Source organism: Phoxinus phoxinus, assembly GCF_949152265.1.
Source record: "Phoxinus phoxinus genome assembly, chromosome: 19".
NCBI classification, from domain to species: domain Eukaryota; kingdom Metazoa; phylum Chordata; class Actinopteri; order Cypriniformes; family Leuciscidae; genus Phoxinus; species Phoxinus phoxinus.
The window spans coordinates 15606376-15626214 of NC_136894.1; the positions used below are offsets into that span (position 1 = coordinate 15606376).

The window sequence follows — 19839 nt, forward strand, 5'->3', positions numbered from 1 at the left end:
GTCTGGAATGCGGCCCAGACCTCCTCAAGTGGTTTGAGCGATCGGAATTGAAATATCGAAATTAATATCGATATCGCAATATCACATTTTGTCAATATCGTGCACCCCTAGTCACAATACAGAAGAAAATATTAATTGCTATAGCCGATTCATCGCAATTTAGTTGTTTGATGTCATAAGGGAATATCTTAGTCTTGTTAAAATAGAATTGATAGTTTGTGAATCAGAATCAAATCAAATTAGTAGAAAAAACCTGCTCAAGTTTCCGTGCCTGGGGCCTCATTTATAACCGTTGCGTACGCACAAAACAGGCCATGAAAGAGGCGTACGCCACTTCCGACGCATAAGTTGTGATTTATAAAAACAAACTTGACGGGAAAATGTGCGCACCTGCACCCAAACTCTGACCCATGCGTACGAACGTTTTGGAGACGGAGCAGTTTGGCGACACCGATGGTGAGCCGGAGTTAAATGTATTTTTGGTCACTTTTAGACAGAACATCTAAAGAAAATTATAAATATACAGAAAGATAATACAAATATAATTTCACTCACCAAGCCTATCACTTGAAGCAAATATCCACACCTTAAATGTCCGCGCCAGCGAGCGCGTTGGGCCGTTTAGTGAAACTGACGCATATCTAACGGCAGATGATGAAGTAACTGAAATCTTCATTATGAGTCCTAATCATAAATAGGCTACAGTGCGTGTTCTCAATAACAGTTTAAATAAAATAATACTTCTGATATAAACATTTAGATTAAATATGCCATTCTCATTAATGGAGTTAAACTACATGACATTTACTGAAAAGTTAAAATACATATATATTCAATAAATAGCCTATAAATATTTGTTGTAGATGCAATGCTTTGAACACTTTTCCTTTGGCATGCTGTGTTTTAATGTTTTAACTACAGAGATAATTGCTTATCATGATAATAGCATATTGTGCAAATATAATGCACAACAGGGTCTATCTGTTTCCATTACAACTATAAATCAATTAAAAAATACTATTTGGCCAGTGGAATGTAATGTAATGTGACGGCACATCCGTATTTCATATTTTCCTAATGTCTTGTATATTAAACATGTTATCACGTGAATGAATAATCATATGCAAATGATATGCAGATGAGGATATGCATAGTAAAACTAGGCGTTGTAAGCTCCATATATGGTTATTTCGGGGAGGAGACGCATGTGCGCACAATCTTCCGCTGAGTGGGATTTAAAAAGTGAATCCTGCGCAGATTCTGGCGTACACACGGTTTTATAAGTCTGAATATTTTTTTGCGCACGCCATTTTTGCCTTTTGGGCGCACTTACACTTTTAGTAAGGATTCTACGCACAGTTTTATAAATGAGGCCCCTGGTGATCAGAAATTAAAACCCATACTGACAGTTACAGATGGTCACAGATATCATGTCCCTAGTTTATAGTTTTATGTTGCAAAATTTATGTTTGCTTGCTAATTGGAGTACTTGGTTCTTATTGTGTTCTCTTTAGATGAGCTATGGACAGCATGGCCCAGGTAGTTATGGTCAGAACCAAGGTGGCTACTACGGACAACAGGGCCCTTCACCTCACGGAGGCCCCCAGCAGTCTCCATATCCCCAACAGCCCTCCACTGCTCCAGGCTCTCAGCCCCCTTATTCCCAGCAATCCCCTGGTCCTCCCCATGGCCAGAGTGGGCCCTCTTACGGGCAACCTCAGGGCCCCCATGGTCCCCCTCAGGGCCAACCTCCATATTCCCAGACTCCACAGTCAGGACAGCCTTCCTACCCCCAGTCCCAGGGTCCCCCTCAGTCACAGGGTCCTTCTCAGGGCCAGCAAGGGTCTCAGTCGCAGCCTGGATACTCTCAACCATCCTCCGGTCCGGTTCAGCCTCCTCAGCAGCAGGGACCTTCACAACAACAACAACAGCAGCAGCAGGGCCCACCACAATCACAGCCACCCAGCTCAGTGCCACCTCAGTCATCCCAGCAACCTTCAGGACAGGGTCAGCCCTCACCTTACTCCCAGACCCCTCCGCTGCAGACTCAACAACAACAGCAGTCGCCCTTCCAGCGCTTTCCTCCGCCACCTCAGGTAAAAACAAAAATAAATCTGACATGTTATAACAGTGTCCAAATACTTGGAGGTGAACGCTATCCTTACACAAGTGCTGAGCTTGTTGCCCTTCTACAAAATTATTCTACATTTTGTCATCATCACTTTGTTCCTCAGGAGCTTTCTCAAGACTCCTTCAGCTCTCAATCTTCAGCTCCTTCCTCCAATCAGCCCATGGTGTCTGGTAAGAGTGGTCCAGAGGAGACCATGCAGGGACGACCTTCCAGTCTGCCTGTGAGTACCACGAATGTTTCAAACCAGAATAACGTAATGCCGTGCTAGTTTTCAAACAGTTTAAAGTGCTTAAGTGCTAAGCTCTCTTGCATTGTCTATGCAATTGCTTTGGTTAGTCATCAGACATTTTTTAGTTTATTTACCACTGCTAGCTTATGCTTTTGTGCCTTAATGTATACAAACTTGTCCAAAATGTCTTTGTCTTTGGGATAGTGATTTGTCTGGAAGACAGTAGTCATAGCCAGTACTATACAGGGATCGGCAGGGATCAGCTCCATGGCTATAAGGTAGTTTACGTGGTAACTGGCACTTTGATAGAGATTTGTGAGTTGTGAGGCCTGTGGTGTATATTGTACAATGTATTCCTATGTCATGGGTGTCCTGTCCTGCTCCAGAAGGGCCACCATCCTGCGCAGTTTAGCTCCAGTCCTAATTAAACACACCTGAACCAGCTAATCAAGGTCTTTAGGATTACTTAAACCCTCCAGGCAAGTACATTGATTCAGAGCAGGTTGGAGCTAAACTCTGCAAGACATTGGCCTTCCAGGAGTAGTATTGGACATTCCTGCCCTTGCCCTTGCAACAGAATCGGGAAATGACCCGATGTTTTGGATTTCAACTGGGGTCAACTGCACTTAAGCAGCATATAGCATAAGCACTGCCTGCTAGGCCACATTACTGATATACTTGTTACTTTTGGATGGGGAGAAATTCTGAACATTAAGTCTATGCAGCTAAATTCTCTGGTGGTGTTCTGTACAGCCTTGCATGAAAACGATTGCAGCAGGGCTCAGCAATAAGGATGGCCTGGGGCCAGTGTGAAAGATGCTCGGGACAGTTGACGGAATTGCTCCGATCAGGCCAGTGCTGCGTCATTAAAGTAAAATTTTTGCTTGTGTTTTTTAAGTCTTGTCAATTTAAACGTTCAATCGATTTTAAGCTTTTCAATCACAAAAAGATGCGAAAGAGAACTCAATTCAGTACTTGCGTGCTCTCGGTGTGGTTGCCAGAGTAGAGAATGGATTTATTTTTTGCATCGTCTTGTGCTTGCATGGAAAAATACACACAACAAAAGTATGTCAAAATAAAATGCCCATCTTGGCGAGTATTCTCGTGAACAATCTTTAACAACATATCTTAAAGTCCCTGTAAAGTCAAAATTAAGTATGTGTTCTGAGTTTGTCATATCACAGAAAAATGTGTTATTAGACACCCAGCCAAATTTGAATTAGGGCTGTTGGAACGAATTCCGAAATTCGAATATAATTCGAATATTTAAAAAATCAATACTATTCGAATGCTGAAGTTACTATTCGAATATTGCTTTTTTTATTTTTATTATATGATATCTTGCCTTTCTCGCCAGCTTGGCTTACACAGGCATGTGAAAATGAAATGCTTTTGTTTCGTCTGATAAACAATTAAAAAATTGAATCGTGACACAATTGTGCGCGTTATCCACGCTGCATCGTCATAACAATACTGTCAATAATGGCGGTGAGCAATGTCTCCATGGAAACGGAGATCACCACTCCTGAGAATTTGAGAAGCGATGTGTGGAAGGTATTTGGATTTAAAATCATAAATGGGAAAATTAAATCACAAATAAAGTCTGAATGAAATATCACTCCTCAACTTGCAACCTTACTGTGCGTTCACACCGGACGCGAATAGCGCGTCAAATTCGCGCCTGCCGCGTCTAGTTATACACTTGACCACTTTTGTGTCCATTCGCGCCTGACGCGCTATTCGCACATTAGGGCACATCTGACAACGCTACACCATGACAAGCTATAGGCGATCTGTCCAAGGAACCGCTGCTAAAACAGGCAAGAATGACTTATTTTCTTATCTTCATCACGGGGCTTACCAGCTGTCTGCTGTCCTAGCCGCGCAACAATCACTGACAGAGTTGTGAAACTCTGACACAACATCAGACAACTGATCAGTGGAAAAATGTCCATTCAAGTTGCCAAATTAAAGTCATTCATTTTGTTCCGCTGTTTTATTGTTAATAAAAAAACGCGATCACCCGTTTCTAAATGTTTATTGTAATGTTAGCTGTCCCTCTAGTGGACAGAACGTGTAACAACAACCAAATGCTATAGTGGCATTGACGATCCATAAGCCTGTGTAATGTCGCAAATATTAATAATAGGATGAATTTGAGCATTTAATATTCGAATATTATTCGAATATTAAATAAAATAAGGAATGGAATTCGAATAGTATTATAGAGGAAGATTGACAGCCCTAATTTGAATGATAAAAAAAGCCGGCAAGTACATAAAATAAGCTATCAAAATCTTGAAAAAATTAGCAGTGGTCTCTGCTCTCAAACGCTGGGGGCGTGTCCGCCGGCTGCGCTGAAACCTGTCTGACTGACATCAACTTCTCGAGTGACTTTATGCATGAAAGACTCGGTCTCTTTTGTGGTCGGAAGGGACTGCTTTGTGAACAGATAATAGTTTAAATGACTTGGCTAAGGAATCATATTGATCATATAAATAAACAAAAAAAATCACGTTAGAGGGTTGCAGAATTTAGTACGTAGTGTGGACTACCTACTATAATTATAACATAAGCACACAAGGCAGCCTACCCTCATTGGTGGGCACGCATTGCCGAGGATGGCACCAGGTGTCGGCGCGACGGGAGGATGAAGGCCGAGGCGGGAGATAGTCGGTTCCGCCACATTCACCAGTAACAGCGGATTATCAGAGCATCCCAGTTGTCTCCGACGAAAGTTTATAAAACTATCCCGTGTAAAATGATCACTACAGAGGCCGGTTTTGGTGGTGATCCTCAGCTCTCCATCAAGGTGGCTCTTCACAAAATTAATCCACCTCTTCTTGATTTGATCGTTTTTAGGAAATTTAAATAAGGACACCGATCTGTTTCGTAGCCTACATGATCACATCCAGGTAGGCTACGCATTTCCGTGACGAAGGCATAGCTAACTAGCAAACTAAGCTGTAGTAATAATAGTACTGACAGTAACTCGCGATTGAGCGCCAAACTGATGCGAATGTGCTTATTTATATTGTTAGAGAGCGGCCAGCCTCAGGGGCTCCAGTGCGTCATCAAGTAGGGGCGTGTCCAGGAGCTCAGGGGCTCCAGTGCGTCATCGAGCCCCCGTTTTAGCCCCGCCCAAAAAATCCGGAAAATAGCAATGGTGAAAAACTGTTTAACGGTCTAACTCCACAATTCAGTACTTCGCAGTTCACAGTCTTTGTAATATATTTTAGCAATACATTTCTAACATTTATAATGTGTTTAGAATTTTTTTTTTTAATTGCCTTTACAGGGACTTTAACTTAATGTAAACAGGTGAGAAACTAAACGCATGCATTGGCTCTTAAAGTGACAGCAATAGAAAAAGACAAAAAGAAAATCACTCTCCTTGACTAAACAACATTTATAGCTTTAGCATGTTAATCTATATTTGATTTATACAGTGAAGACTATGCAGTGTTTTACGTTTGTTTGATTTTTCAATTTATGTATTTGTATACTACTGTGAGACCTACCTGGAAAAACTTGAAGCACTGTTTATTTGTATCTTTTGCTCTTTTGTATATTTATTTTTGCTTTTGCCTGTACTTTTTTCTTATTGACTTCACTTCTCTTTAATATTGTTTGAAGTTTTATAGTAGTTTTTGCTGTGGTATCAACATTTTATTTGAAAATTGTGAAATTTCACTGGTATCAAACATTTTGATGGATTATTTATTAGAATGTTACAAGGGTCAAAACAATTTATTTTTTATTTTTATTAATTAATTTATTTTTGATGGGGCCAATAAATATTTTAAAGTAAAAATTGGAACCTCTGGCCCAAACGTAGCCTGGCTCCGCCCTCCTACGTACTTCCGCTCAATTTTAATTTTCCTTCAGTACTACGTCTGGGTTTGTGGTATATTCTTCAAACTAGTCGTGCGCTAGTTTGAGTTGAAGTTTCGTCACGACCAAACGTTAGCGATTGGTTATGGCAGATCCAGAGTGGCGTTGGGCAGATTCAATAGTTTTAAACTTCAACAGAGTACCCGCCTACAAGGAAGGAAGTTAACGCTTGTCAATGAGTCTGGCCTCTCTGTACAAATGAAATGTATGAGAGTCTGGTAGGACCAGGCTAGCCCAAACGGCAAATAGAAGAAATCCTTAGCATTGTGCATCATTCTTTGAAATAACTTTTGTTTCGCTTCACAACTGAGTGTTATTGTGTGATATTGATTTGTCTAATTTACCCAGCATAAACCTTATATCATGCTATATGTTGGTTACAAGGTTACTTAGTCCAAGATAAGCATGGATGCCAAAAGTCGGCTATGCAAGATTAGTTGCTTTTGGAAATCAGGTCAGCAAAAACCTGGAGGTTTGCACTTCACTGTCACTGTAAAAAACATGCAGGATATGGCGCGTCCCTGTGATTACATATAAGGTTAGCAGATACAAATAGCTCATTCAGAGCAACAGTGTGTCCAAAATGTTCAAATAAGCTGAGATAATTAATGAGAGAGTGAGAGAAAGTGTCTTATAGAGAGCTGGCAAATGACTGGAGCTTGAGGGCTTGAGAAGGTAAAAGGGGGATGAGTGAGTGAAAGAGAAATGAGATCGTTTCGTCTCTGCCAGTGGGGGATGCCCCCAGGATGTGATCTCCTCTCTATTTATTTATTTATTTATTTATTTATTTATTTATATATTTCTCTTACGTAGCCAGTGACTGAGATTGGCCGATATTTTATTCAATCCAAGGAATCCCCATGGTTGCCTGCAGGAAAGGCAATAATGTAGCCCTCGATTGACCCCTTCTACCATCAACTTCTCCCTCATGCTCTGATCTCACGGTAGATTAGCCCCTATTGCTAACTTTAGCCTGGCCGACACCAAGGGTAAAACCCCTCCAAATCACTACCTGACCTGCATGGGAGTTATCCAGCTGTGTAACAAAACTACTAGTAGCTTAATGGTACTACTATGCTGAGAAAAAATACTGGGCATATACGCATTGTTACTGGGTTTATTTGTTTTAGCATCTTCGTTTTCCACTCCTTGTAGTCTGTCTTTCGCCCTAATACAAAAATATAGTGCTTCCACCTCATGGAATTATTAGACTTTAAGATCTTTTAGATTGTCTTCATTTGTTGGTTTTTGAGGACTGATTTTGTGTGTTTAACCTTAATGTGGATTAAAGCTGCCAACTGCAGAGACATTTCAGAGAGTGAATAGGGACCAGTTTAACTGGTTCAGCTGGTTACCTGACAGTTGTTGCTTCACACTGCAACGAATGAACAAGTCTAGCAACTGTACACTTTGTCAGCTCTCTGTGAACTGTTTGTTCTCATGCATGTTTTGCCGTCTTCACTGAAGGATATTTACAACATTCTTTAACGTTTGATTTAGTTGTGGCTGCTGTAGCTGAATTTCTAAAGCCATTTCTTTGTGTAAATCAGTGAAATCATTGCACACTGTTCAAAGAATAAAAAAGTTTGTCCTTTTTTAATCTTTAAAAAAAATGAATCTCGCTCCACCTATAAAAAAATATTCTGTTTCAGCTGATGTCACTGAGGCCACATACATAAACGTGAAACGTGAGTATGAGGCTACTGATATTAGTAATGTTGTTCTAAAATCTTGCTAATGGTTAAAACAGTAACTTCTCAATAACCTTCAAAACACTCAACCATGGTGAGTGAAGATATATTATGTTGCTTGGCTTATCATGTGCTGTTGGTTAGCCCTGTCCACAGTAAAGCCTCATTGGATCAAAGCTAGTCAGGTTGCGCAGTATTTTTGCTTTTAAAGTGTTATTTTAATTACATTAGAGTTGGATTGTTAAAGTGTTTAGATTAATTTGTTAAAATCTTTTTAAATCATCCTTTGCCCCTCATGGATGTTTGCCGAGGCCCCTATTGGGCCCTGGTTGAGAACCAGCATGTTAAAGGGATGTTAGTACCTTTTATTAAACCAGTACAGCGCACAACCACAGTTCACTGTGCCTTATATAACCTAGTGCACTGATGCTTTTTAAAAGTTTTTTCTGCTGTAAATAAGTGTGTAGCCACATTCAGTGATTGTCAGTTATATTGACAACAAAAATCATTGGACTAGTGGGTTTATGCTGGCAAGATTCTACCTTCAGACAGCTTTTTCACGAGCTTGCATTTGTCTTAGTTAATACCCATTTGGCATATTCCGCTGTAGACGCACTCTGGTTTACCATAATGTCTCAGTCATATGTATGCTGATACTTGCCAAGATACTGGGGAGAATCTGAATCCAAAAAACTGATTCCCAGATTGTGTCTTCATAGGCAGAGAGACTGGGCATCTTTTGCTGTGATCCTGATTAATTAGTTTTGAATTATGTTTTTCCTTTTTCATTTCCCAAATTAATCTCAATGCAGTGTGGTTCATATCAGTCGAGGATCAAATCAAATCCTCTTCCATTTGGTTGATGTTAATGGTGTTTATGTCCGCATATATGAGTGAGAGAGAGGTCTGGCGGGGGGAGATTTCCAATAGCTTGGGATTTCAATGTGGGACGCCCTGGAAGTGATATATCCTTTCTGTGTGTGAGAGAACATGAACACTCCCTTCAGTCTTTTCTAATCTCCTCCAGTTCCTTTCTGATGGGCTTTTGTGCCCCTTCCTCAAAGTGCGGCTAATCCGAAGCAGTATCCGCCTCCCCTCTGTACTTCTAAACTCCGCCGTGACTTCAGGGGTCTGTCACCCCCGGCCCCTCGTTTCCCCCGCTGCCTTCATATATCGCACACTCTTCCTTTCTAAGTTAATATCCCCAGTGTCCTGTAAGTGCTCAGTTTGAATCGTCCCTTAAACTTTGTCCATGATCTTTTTGCAGTATCTTATTCTGAGATGCATAATAAGTGAATGTGCTCAGGCCTGGAGGGGAAGGTCACATGCTTGTCACATGCTCGTTTGTTTTTTCCCTCTTCCTCCCAGTAGAAAGGTTTTATGGAGTAGTAATTCTGACTCTCAGGGCCACAGCCCGTTGGGAACGTGAGAGAGACGCCAAGAGAAAATTGGGCTGGAATACAGTGAGATGGCAATAAAACGCAGCAGTAAGGCCTGGTATCGGCCACTAGTTCATGATTCAAATCACAATATATCTTATATGCAATCTTAATATGTAAAAAAAAAATATATATATATATATATTATTGCTGGATTGTCAATCATGTGCCACTGGGCAACACTTGTGCAATGCACATTTTAATCCAGTATTTGCAGATGGGGTTTAGAATTAACAACTGGTTATTTATTCCGAACTAGTTCCTTTAAAAAAAAAAAAGTTGAATTATGTAGGAAACACTGCTAGGGATGAAAGCAAATAGATATTAAGTGGAGAAAGAGGGCGTCAGGATGGATTGAGGCAGGGAATTGATAATGAAAAAAGAAATGGAAGTAAATGAAGGAAAAGTGTGTTGGAAAGAGAGCGCAAGCAAGTTTCACACAGGAACCCCAATGGCTGACATCATTTTAAGACCACCTGCATTTTTCCCAGCACTCCCACCCTGAGAGACCACCAGTGCCAAGTGCTCCAGTACTGTCAGATGTCTGCGGCTCTTTCCATCCATCTTTCCTCTCTTTCTGTCCTGTTCCTTTTCACTTATTTTCTCACAGTTTTGTCTTTGTTGCATTTCACTTTTTTTTCTTACACTCTCATTGTTGTCTGTTTGCAGAGTGGTGTATTTATGGCCATCTTTTTACAATTTTTTTTTTTGTATTCTGTTGCTTTTATATTTATTAATAGCATTTGCTAAAGCAAGCCTTTCTTATTACTCTTGCTTGGGGTTAGTGATTTCAACAATCGTTGCTCAACCCTCCACTGTTTGAGGTATGAACATGAATGATGCCTCATAAACTGTCTTGAGAAAGGGAGTGATGTTTTTTTTTCTCTCCAAATGATCAGATATACAATTTTTTTGGCCGGTGGAGAAAGGAATGTTATGGAAGCCCATTTCCACTACGCAATAAAAAAAAAAAAGTAATAATGATCTTTTAATATCACAATTGTAACTTTATTTCTCCAAATTCTATGTTTATATCTTGTAATTTTTAGTTAATATCTTGCAGCTCTGACTTTTATCCTTAATTTGCTATATAAAATGTGCAATTCTGAGAAACAAGCCAGAATTGAGGTATAAACTCACAATTGTGAACAATCCTATTTTCATATTTATATATATATATATATATATATATATATATATATATGTGTGTGTGTATGTAGTATCGCATTGGCACTCTCGCAATGTGGTGGCGTTTTGCACTTTGACATGCATTACTGCAGTGTTTATCACTGGACACCAAATTTAAGTTTTTAACTTAAAAATGTATACAATTTTCTAATGGGAAACAGACATTTTCTCTTTACAGACTTATAAACTAATTACATTGTAATCTAGTTTATAAGTCTATACTTCTGCTGCAGTGTCTTTTTAACTTTTGCTCTCTGTGTGATCTGAATGTTGTTCAGAAGGCAGTGGTTCAGCCCCCAGCGGCCTGTTTTGCGCGGCTGTGCCTTTGCAGTATTCAGAGTCTGGGGCGTGTTTCCTGTTGCTATTCTGGGTCTTCCCATAGACAGTATATAAACTGGACACAGCGACCCCATAGGTTTCAACGGAGAGCAGTGAAGTCAATTAGAAGCACTTACTTCCTGATCGCAAGGCGAACTGCGCAGGCTCAAACTGAGCTTGACGACGTAGATGTGACGTGAGCAACCTGTAGGTCTTCTAGTAGCTGTGCCGAGAGAAATCTGAATCATTCCCTTCCGAATCTCGCAGAGACGGAGAGCGTGGGTATTTGCTGTCCATGAGCTAGCAACGGGAGCAACTTTATCACTCTCTATGGGCTTCTCCCTTGACTTTATGCCTCAACGTCCTCCCGATTGCTTGCGAGCTTCTCTGCCTGTCCATACGGTAATTTTTCGACTTGTGCGACAGAGTCGCGCGGGTATGACGCAATCGTTAGCCTATTTTTACAAAAACTGCTTCTACGGGGCCATAACGTAAGATACAAGGTAATGGAGCCTTTTATACATTTTCGTGTTTCTTTAGAAATAAACAATGGACAAACGGTGTCTTTAAACGCCTCAGATGTAAAGTTATTCGCTGTCAAAGTGACGCCAAAATGAATGGGAGTCAATGGAATGCTAACAGCAGGTGGGGGTCCGCTAGCCAATGGCGGCGCCCAGGTCGGCTTCAATATCTTTCGGAACACTGCCCCCCTGGGTCTTCCTGTGTGCGCGTGGCTTATTCATGTTCACGGGCTTCAGGTTGCTCTTGTTCATGCGCTCTCTGTTGCACAGTTTTTCCCTCATCCTGTGTGTTACTTTAATTAACAGAATAAAGCTCGATGCAAGAGAAGCTGCAGTATTAGATTACATTTTATGCTTTTCCAAGCGATAAAAAAGAGGATTTGTGTATCAAATACGTTTCACTTGTATTTTTTGTCTTCATGTTCTCCTTCCTCCCTTCGTTGTCTGTCTCTCGCACTCTTGTTCACACACCCACTCTCAGCCCTCCAGCCCCCCCCCACCCCTCTCTCTCTCTCTCTCTCTCTCTCTCTCTCTCTCTCTCTCTCTCTCTCTCTCTCTCTCACTCAGCGCTTCTGCTCGGCTGACGGCAGCACAAAGGCCGTGTCTCACTGCAGCACTCTCTCTCTTTCCGTCTACTGCCTCTCCCATTATTTCTATTTTTCCTCATCTTTCCTCTTCCATACTTTTCTGACTTGCATCAATCCAGTGATTTTATTTAGTTTTTTTTTTTTTTTTTTTTTAGGTTTGCAGATGGGGTTTAGAATTAAGAACTGATTCTTAGTCCGAATCAGAACTAGTTCCTTTTTTTTATTTTTTATTACACAGTCATCCATAATATTCATGATGTTCAGTTTCATTAGTGGTTCTTAAGTGTCAGCCTCCATCCTCAGGGCTAGGTGGTATGGCGATACGTACCGTGTGGTGGTAGAAATGTCAACGGGAAGATTCTGTTATACTGTTTACCTTTTTATATCTGTGGTGTGATTTAATTCAAGCGGCAAGCAAAAAACGGTCCCACTTTATATTAAGTGGCTTTAAGTACTATGTACTTACATTGAAATTAATAATTTGATACAATGGACTTATTGTGTACATACATGTTTTTACATTGTACTTATATGTTTTTAATACCTGCATGTAATTACAGCTGTAATTAATGTATGTAATTACATTTGTAATTACACTGTTGACCCTTTCCTTATACCTTAACCCACCCTTAAACTTAACCATACCAGCACACCTGTCCCTAACCTTACCCGTATCACACCTCAATAGCAGCAAAAGTGTTTTACAATAAAATATGAACACAATAAGTACATTGTACTTATTTTTTGATGTAAGTACATAGTACTTAAAGCCACTTAATATAAAGTGGGACCCAAAAAACTATTGTGTGGATACAGATGGATACTTCCAATGTAGATTGATTATAATGAAAATTGTGTTTTCATGTAGGGATGTGCTGCCGTAAGTAACAATTGCAGTGCTGTATTACTATTGGAATTTTACTGGTTTGCACTTTTTTTTTGTAAACTACTTTGAAATTTGGCTTTTGCAATCCTATTTCTAAAGGTCTACTGAATTAAGCCTGTTGTTTTTAACTTGAAATGCTGGATGCACCCATTCACAATATGCTCCTGGTCTATTGTCATTAGTTTAGCGATGAAAGATGCACCATTCATACAGAAGTCACTTTGAAACCAGCCAGCTCTCTGTTGGTCAACACAGTGAATCTTTGTGACCAACTTGAACCTGTTGTGAAATCTGTATGGGGAAATATTTTGGCATAACTTGAAATTCATGATTGTGTTGATTCCTATTGAAATGGCTGTGTTTTGCGCACAAAAATTTGCTGAACAGTAAATGTGACCCCACTTATTTAGCAAATAATCTTATATATCAATGTCCAAATAAAAGAGAAAATAATCAAATAAGATGAAGGTCATTTGTGACCCCGCCTGTTATTTATTTATTTTTTTAACATAAAATCATCCTACATAATGTAAAGAACATTCTGTGAAAATATAACCTTGATATCTTAAATATTTACGGAGTAAGACCATCATCAGAAAATCATGTTCTTGAGAAAATCCCATATAAAAAGTTAATTTTTAAAACTTTTCCCCCCCAATGCATTTGAATCATAATTATCCTGACTATGTGCCATATACCACATTACAGCTGAGATTCTCCAATTTTCAGTGTTTTGTAAAACAAGTCTATTTATTACAAACAAATATTGAAACGAATGGGGGGTACCATAGGAGCTTGATTCACTTAGTCAGTTCACTGTAATGATTTGTATAACTTTATTAGTAAAATAAAATATCAATATAAAATCTCTTTAATCTCATTCTGGGCTATTTTGTAACATTTGGAGTAAATCCGGGACTAGGTTTAAAAACTCTTTTCAGCGCAAATAACACATTGAGAGATTTTTTTTCCGTGGCTTATTGTGCTTAACATTTTGTCATTCATGGATGTTCTATTCGTACAAACTGAAACGAAGCATCAGATGCAAGTGATTTGCTTCCGAAGGACATGCACAACTTTTTTATTAATATATAATACTCGTTCTTTATTTAGCCTACAAAAAAACTTAATGTATATTATGTATGGTAGGCCTATTCTGTTTTTGTGCATCGTTGCAGAATCGTTTACATCAGCATGCATCGTGATGCATCGGAAAAACAATTTTATTACAGCTCTAGTCAATACTATTATCCTCCAGAAAGTAATCCTCTATATGACCGATTATGTCATAATTTGGGGCATTTCCACCGAAATGTATAGCATACAAACTGTTTAAACAATCAGCTATCTTCTGTTCCTCGCTCTTCGTGTGCCGCCATGTCCGATAGGGAATTAATCATCCCAACACATCAGCATCCAACAACCGAATTGTTTCGACACGTATAGCAGGCATGTCCTTAAATGTCCTTAAAATCAGATGGTTATCTTGGTAGAAAATGCAGTTACAAAACAAATAAGCCTGAATTTTCGGTGATGACTCGAAGAAATCCACACAGAAATCGGAACGTGACTTAAGTTGCAATTTTCTACAATGTTTATGAAGCCACCTTGCTGTATTTTTTTGGTGCAAAATAATAAAACGTAGTGTAAAAATCATTCATTTCAGTATTTATCATGTTATAAATTAAATTTTAAGTACTGGATCTCGAAGCGCATGTTATAATCTATCATTTATATATCCCTGCCGTGTCGCGCAACGAGCTCATTTCGCTTCAAGCGATGAAAAACACTGTTTTGCAGCCTCTAGCTTTCTTTTATACGCTAAGCCACCCCCATTTTGGCGGGCTTTCACTTTTTTATTTTATATATACGTATTTATTTGCCTGAAAGACACTGTATTATACAGATATAAATTTGTAACTGATGTGATTTGAAGTATATGAAAATGCAGACGAAAAATCGCACTAAGATACTTGTAAGCCATACTTGTATCGCAGTATTTCCTACACTACTGTTCGGGCATGTTTGTTCTTTTTCAAATACACAGGCCCGGTTTCACATACAGGGCTTAGATTAAAGTCCCACTCCGATCATATTTTGAGCTATTTTTAAACATTCCCAGTGGTCTTTAAATTATGATTATGCCATTTTTAGCCAAAATCTCAAAACCTGTGCCGTTTTCTGGGACTTCGCTTCAGTAGAGCGGCAGTAGCTCATTAGCAATTCGCCTCTGCGTTGTGGGCGGAGCCGTTGGCACGGAGAAGCATTACAGTATTATATATACACGTTAATTATTATTATCCGAAGTTAATCAAAGTTATCACCGATCACCGATCATTATTTCACTCCGAGACGTCGCGGTAAAAAACAGCTCGACTTCGTCTCAATATTTCATCCCTCCCACAGTGATCAATCAGGACATATTTAGTATCAGTGGATTGCTCGGAATTTCGGGATTATTATGATGCTAATGTCACCGCTATATCTGAAAAACTGACTGACTCTCTCACGAGTGATGGGCTTGACACACGAGAGGACAAACGACTGCGACAGGCGAAACTCGTCGCCACCCGGCGTGTGCAAGTCTACTTGGACGAGCGCGGAATTTCACATGCACGAATGTCGCCTGTTGCTTGGCTGCCCTCTCTCTTTATGTAATGATGTAATTACTGACGGTATCAGTCTGTGCTCTCCAAACTTTAGTTTTGACGATTGATAGACAGTGAAAAGTGACTTATTTGTTACAGTATGTGTTCCAATTTGAGTATAAGCTCGTGGCCCCGCCCAGTGGAGTTACTACGTCATAACTCCAGTCTATTTTAAACGGCATTTTAGCGTCTGCTACTGATTCACAGACATTTGAATGTAGAAATACTCAGAAATACAACTTTGAGCTTATTTTTCTCAAGATATGTCCTCTAACATCAGAAAAATGCCACAAGAACATGTTAACACCTAGAAAAACATGATTTTCATCGGAGTGGGTCTTTAAGGCCTTAGTTCCATTTAAGTAGCTTTTTTAAATGTGCCGTAGAAAAAACTGGTGTGCATCTTGAGACAAAACAATTGCACTGATATATGTTAAGATATGTCAGTGCAAGTTGCTTTCAGTTAAAAAAAGATCAAACATGCATTTTAGTCTGGGACTAGGCTTAAGCCTGGTCTGTGAAACCAGGATATGTTAATGTAAAACCAGGTTAATATATTTAGTGCTGTATTAAAATCTTACAAATACTTAATGGTATTCTGGTTCCAAATCCACTTAAGGAATTGTTACAGAACCAAAACCATTAAGTTGCTTACGATTCCTATCCTTATTTGCAGATCTCAGTTCTCTCGTCTCTTATTCGCGGCCTACAGCTCCAGCAGTTTTTCCATGCTGTATCCGCATCTCCGGCCCTGTGCTCTGCTCAGCTCTGACTCTGGGGCCGCTCTGCTGTGGGAGGGGCGTTGCTCTCGAGAAGAGGCAGACAGGCTGTTTTTTTCCTCTGTCAGACACCCAGCCCCCCAGTATCCACCTCTCCTCCCTTCTCTCTCCCTCTGTTTTCACCCAGACTGGGCGGCTGCCTCCCTTACAGAAGCATCTGTGGTTCCCGCTACTATTGTGACCCACACAATAGACCCCCTAATGCACTCATACAGAGAACCCCTCCCCAACGGCGTCAAACGAGAGAGAGAGATGTTTTTATTTGCAGCTCTGATGGTGGTGCCCATATGATGTTATAACGTTTGGCTTACAAAATTGGTCAGTGTGTCACTAAATGATATTTTTTAACTCGTGCAAACCCATAGTTGTTACAGTAATTTGAACATATTCTATATGGTGCAGTTATTAAATAAAAATTTAAAAAGACATTGAGAGTATTCATCAGACTTGGGCTGTTTCTGAAAGCTTAAAAATGTTGCCTTCAGATGATGTTTCAAGGCATGTCCAAATACAAAGTTAGCTTCACTTCCCGTCTCCTGAGATATCTTCATCTGATCAATTTTTGAAGGCAGCACCGATATGTCCCTAGCTTCCTTTGATATCACACAATCCTGTGCTTTCCATTCTGAAACAGTTGAGCTAAAAAAACAAAGATGGCATCTGAAAGTTACGGTTGGTGGTACATTTTTTGATAACATTTTCCTTTTTTTATGTAATTTCTATCGAGAAATTACTATTGTACTAATTACATATTCTCTAAGTTTTCACCAAAGCTCTCTATTTTTCTGTAGATCATTAAACCGTTGCGTTGCGAAGTCTCCCTGAAATCAGTTTCGTACTATACCTTCATGTGCAAACACTGCCTGCAAAGTCATTGTCTGATAGGGCAGGGAGGCAACAACTCAACTGCCTACGTTTTTGGACCTAGCCCTTGGCTCTATGGCTCCAGCTTTGATTGGTTTACTGGTAAATCCAATCACAGACATTCAATCACTCTTAGAGAGAGTGACCATGGCATATAGCGCAACAGTCAGGTTCCGGAAAAATCCCATTCATTTTCCCTAGGGAAAAATTGAGTTGTAGTGATTAATGTGTAAGAGGTTTCAAGACACGCCAGGAGCTCTGAGGTTAAGTGATGATATACGTTTCCGTAAAAGCCGATAGTCAGTGTGATTTTTAACTCGCTTGTACTACGTCATCAACAACCGTCATAGTTCAAATTCAATACTCAAGAACACAAGTACAGTGGACACATGAAAGCACCCGGATGTGTTCTGGATATCGAGGATGCATCGAGTGCAGACTTGAGAGAATCCAATCATTAGAAATACCAGAAGAGGCCTGGCAGTCGAAGTACGGTTGCCTGTAAGCTTAAAACTTCTCGTTCTCACTTAAGAGATTCCCCCCGTTGCAAGCTCGCAAATACGTGACTGCTCGTGAAAGTAAACACTTGTCCGTTTGTTTTGTGTGATAACCTAAAGAAAGCCTGCAGTATTTTTATTGGCATATTAAAAAGAATCTTAACATTGACCAAACATAGGCAACACATAGGCTATTCATTTTCATAAATACATGCAGTAAAAATATTTCAAATTATATGAAAGCAATGTCTATAATAATATGAAAGAAATGTTTTAGTAGGTTATGACACTTGTTTGTGATTGTTGTATGTATTGTTTATTAGCCGCTACTAGTGATTAGGGTTGTGTACCGAAACCTTATACAGATACCTATATGACCGGTATGTACCGGACCGAATCAGAATGGAGATTTCGGTGCATAATTTCGGTGCCACTTAAATGCCTGAAGCTGTCGAGGTGGCTGCAATGGACTGTCTTTGGGCGAGTCGTTAAACTGTTCATTCAACCAACTCGTTCAACAACGCAGATTCATTCAAAGATTGATGAAATGAAACAAGGTGTTGAAATTATTTTACCTTTGAGCGCCACTTTACAAGGCTCGGCTGAGCAGCAATGCAAAACTGGAACTGATGCCTCACTTCATAGAGAGCAATGGAATTGATTTAATGTAATTGACCAGCACTGACGCAATTTATGGGAAATACCCTTAAACTTTAAAAGGATGATACGACAAAGATTTTGCTTTCCGTGGAAATGGCAAACCTATTATTATTATTATTTTTTTTTAATGAATGTATGACTTGACCGGAAGGACAGAAGCAGGTAATCGTACACGCTAAGTTGATCGCTCTCGTTCACTGTTTATTTAGGCTTGTTAAGTGCAAAACCACGGAGCCCCTGTATAAATCACCATGATAAACAGTTTTGTAATCATCCATTTATTTAACATTCAATACACATGCACTAAGTGCAAAACAAGAAGGGCATAGCCTTATGAAAAAACAAACGGGAATATTGCGGTTGCATGCATTCCTCTACCAAGTAAGGGATAATGTAGAGCGAGGTGGTTGTTATAGCGAATACAACCCCGACAGGCTGATCAGGACCCCAACGCTATGCAATTATCCCCTCGCAAACAACCGCCTCGCTCTATATTATCCCGCTTATTACATGGCTACCTACCAAATAAATCAATAATTTGACAAAATATTGATTTAAAAAGGAGGTTATTGATTTAAAAACAATTGTATTGCTTCCGCTAAAGAACACCGTGTCCATGGCAACGCTCTGTTTTTCATGGCAACGGTGTGTTATCCTTAGCAGTGGTCTGTTTATCAAGAAATAACAGACCACATTCTACATTAGAATTCAACCAAGCCATGTAATAATGCTTGTTATTAGTACTGTAACTTTTATTTAGTGTTAAATTATTCTACTTGGATTAGGTGGCTTACGTTTTATTGTGAATTTATGTAAAAAAATATATATTTTGTATTCCTTATATTAATGTTTAAAGGGCACCTATTATGACATTTAAAATGTTCCTAATGTTGTTTTGGGAGTCCCCGACAACAGTTTTACATGCATGCAATGACAAAAAACTATTTTGTTGTCGTATAATATGCATTTATTTTTAAATGATTTAAAATAAATTGATTTGCTCACCGACTCCCAAATGATTCGTTCAACGACTCATTTTTCCAAACCCCTCCTTTGCGCGACGCTAATCTGCGTTGATTGGTCAGATGACCCAGCAGTGTTTACAGAGATAATACTTATTGTTTAACACGGAGTACAATGATGCTTTTATCAATTAAATTGTGTTATAATAATGATCATAGTCCACTGCTTTGTAGTTTGTAGTAAAAAACTAAAAATAAGATAAAGAATTTAATGTTATGTTAGCGAGCATAGCCCAGAGTTCATATTGTAAAAGCACAATCAGTCTTTGTTTGCATTAGCCCGATGCATAAACATAACGTTTTTACAAAAAAAAAAATGCAGTTACGTTACTACGAGGTATTACTCTTTAAGTCGACAACTCCGAAAACAACGACAAACACTTCACATATATCAACATTCAATTGTCATTGAAGACCTAGAAGCTAAACGGTGCTTACACAACAAACAAAATAATTAAGCATGATACATAAAACATAAAAGCAAC

General features: G+C 39.3%; 1 protein-coding gene across 2 annotated transcripts in view; it reads left to right on the top strand.

The window, feature by feature from the left end:
- The window catches only part of arid1ab (AT-rich interactive domain 1Ab), a 104881-nt gene that overhangs the window by 46718 nt on the left and 38324 nt on the right, over positions 1-19839 (top strand). For both annotated transcript variants that reach the window (XM_079590504.1, XM_079590503.1), the window contains 2 exons: positions 1515-2096; positions 2235-2351. In XM_079590504.1, the coding sequence (XP_079446630.1) occupies positions 1515-2096; positions 2235-2351 (699 nt within the window). The remainder of the gene's footprint in view (positions 1-1514; positions 2097-2234; positions 2352-19839) is intronic.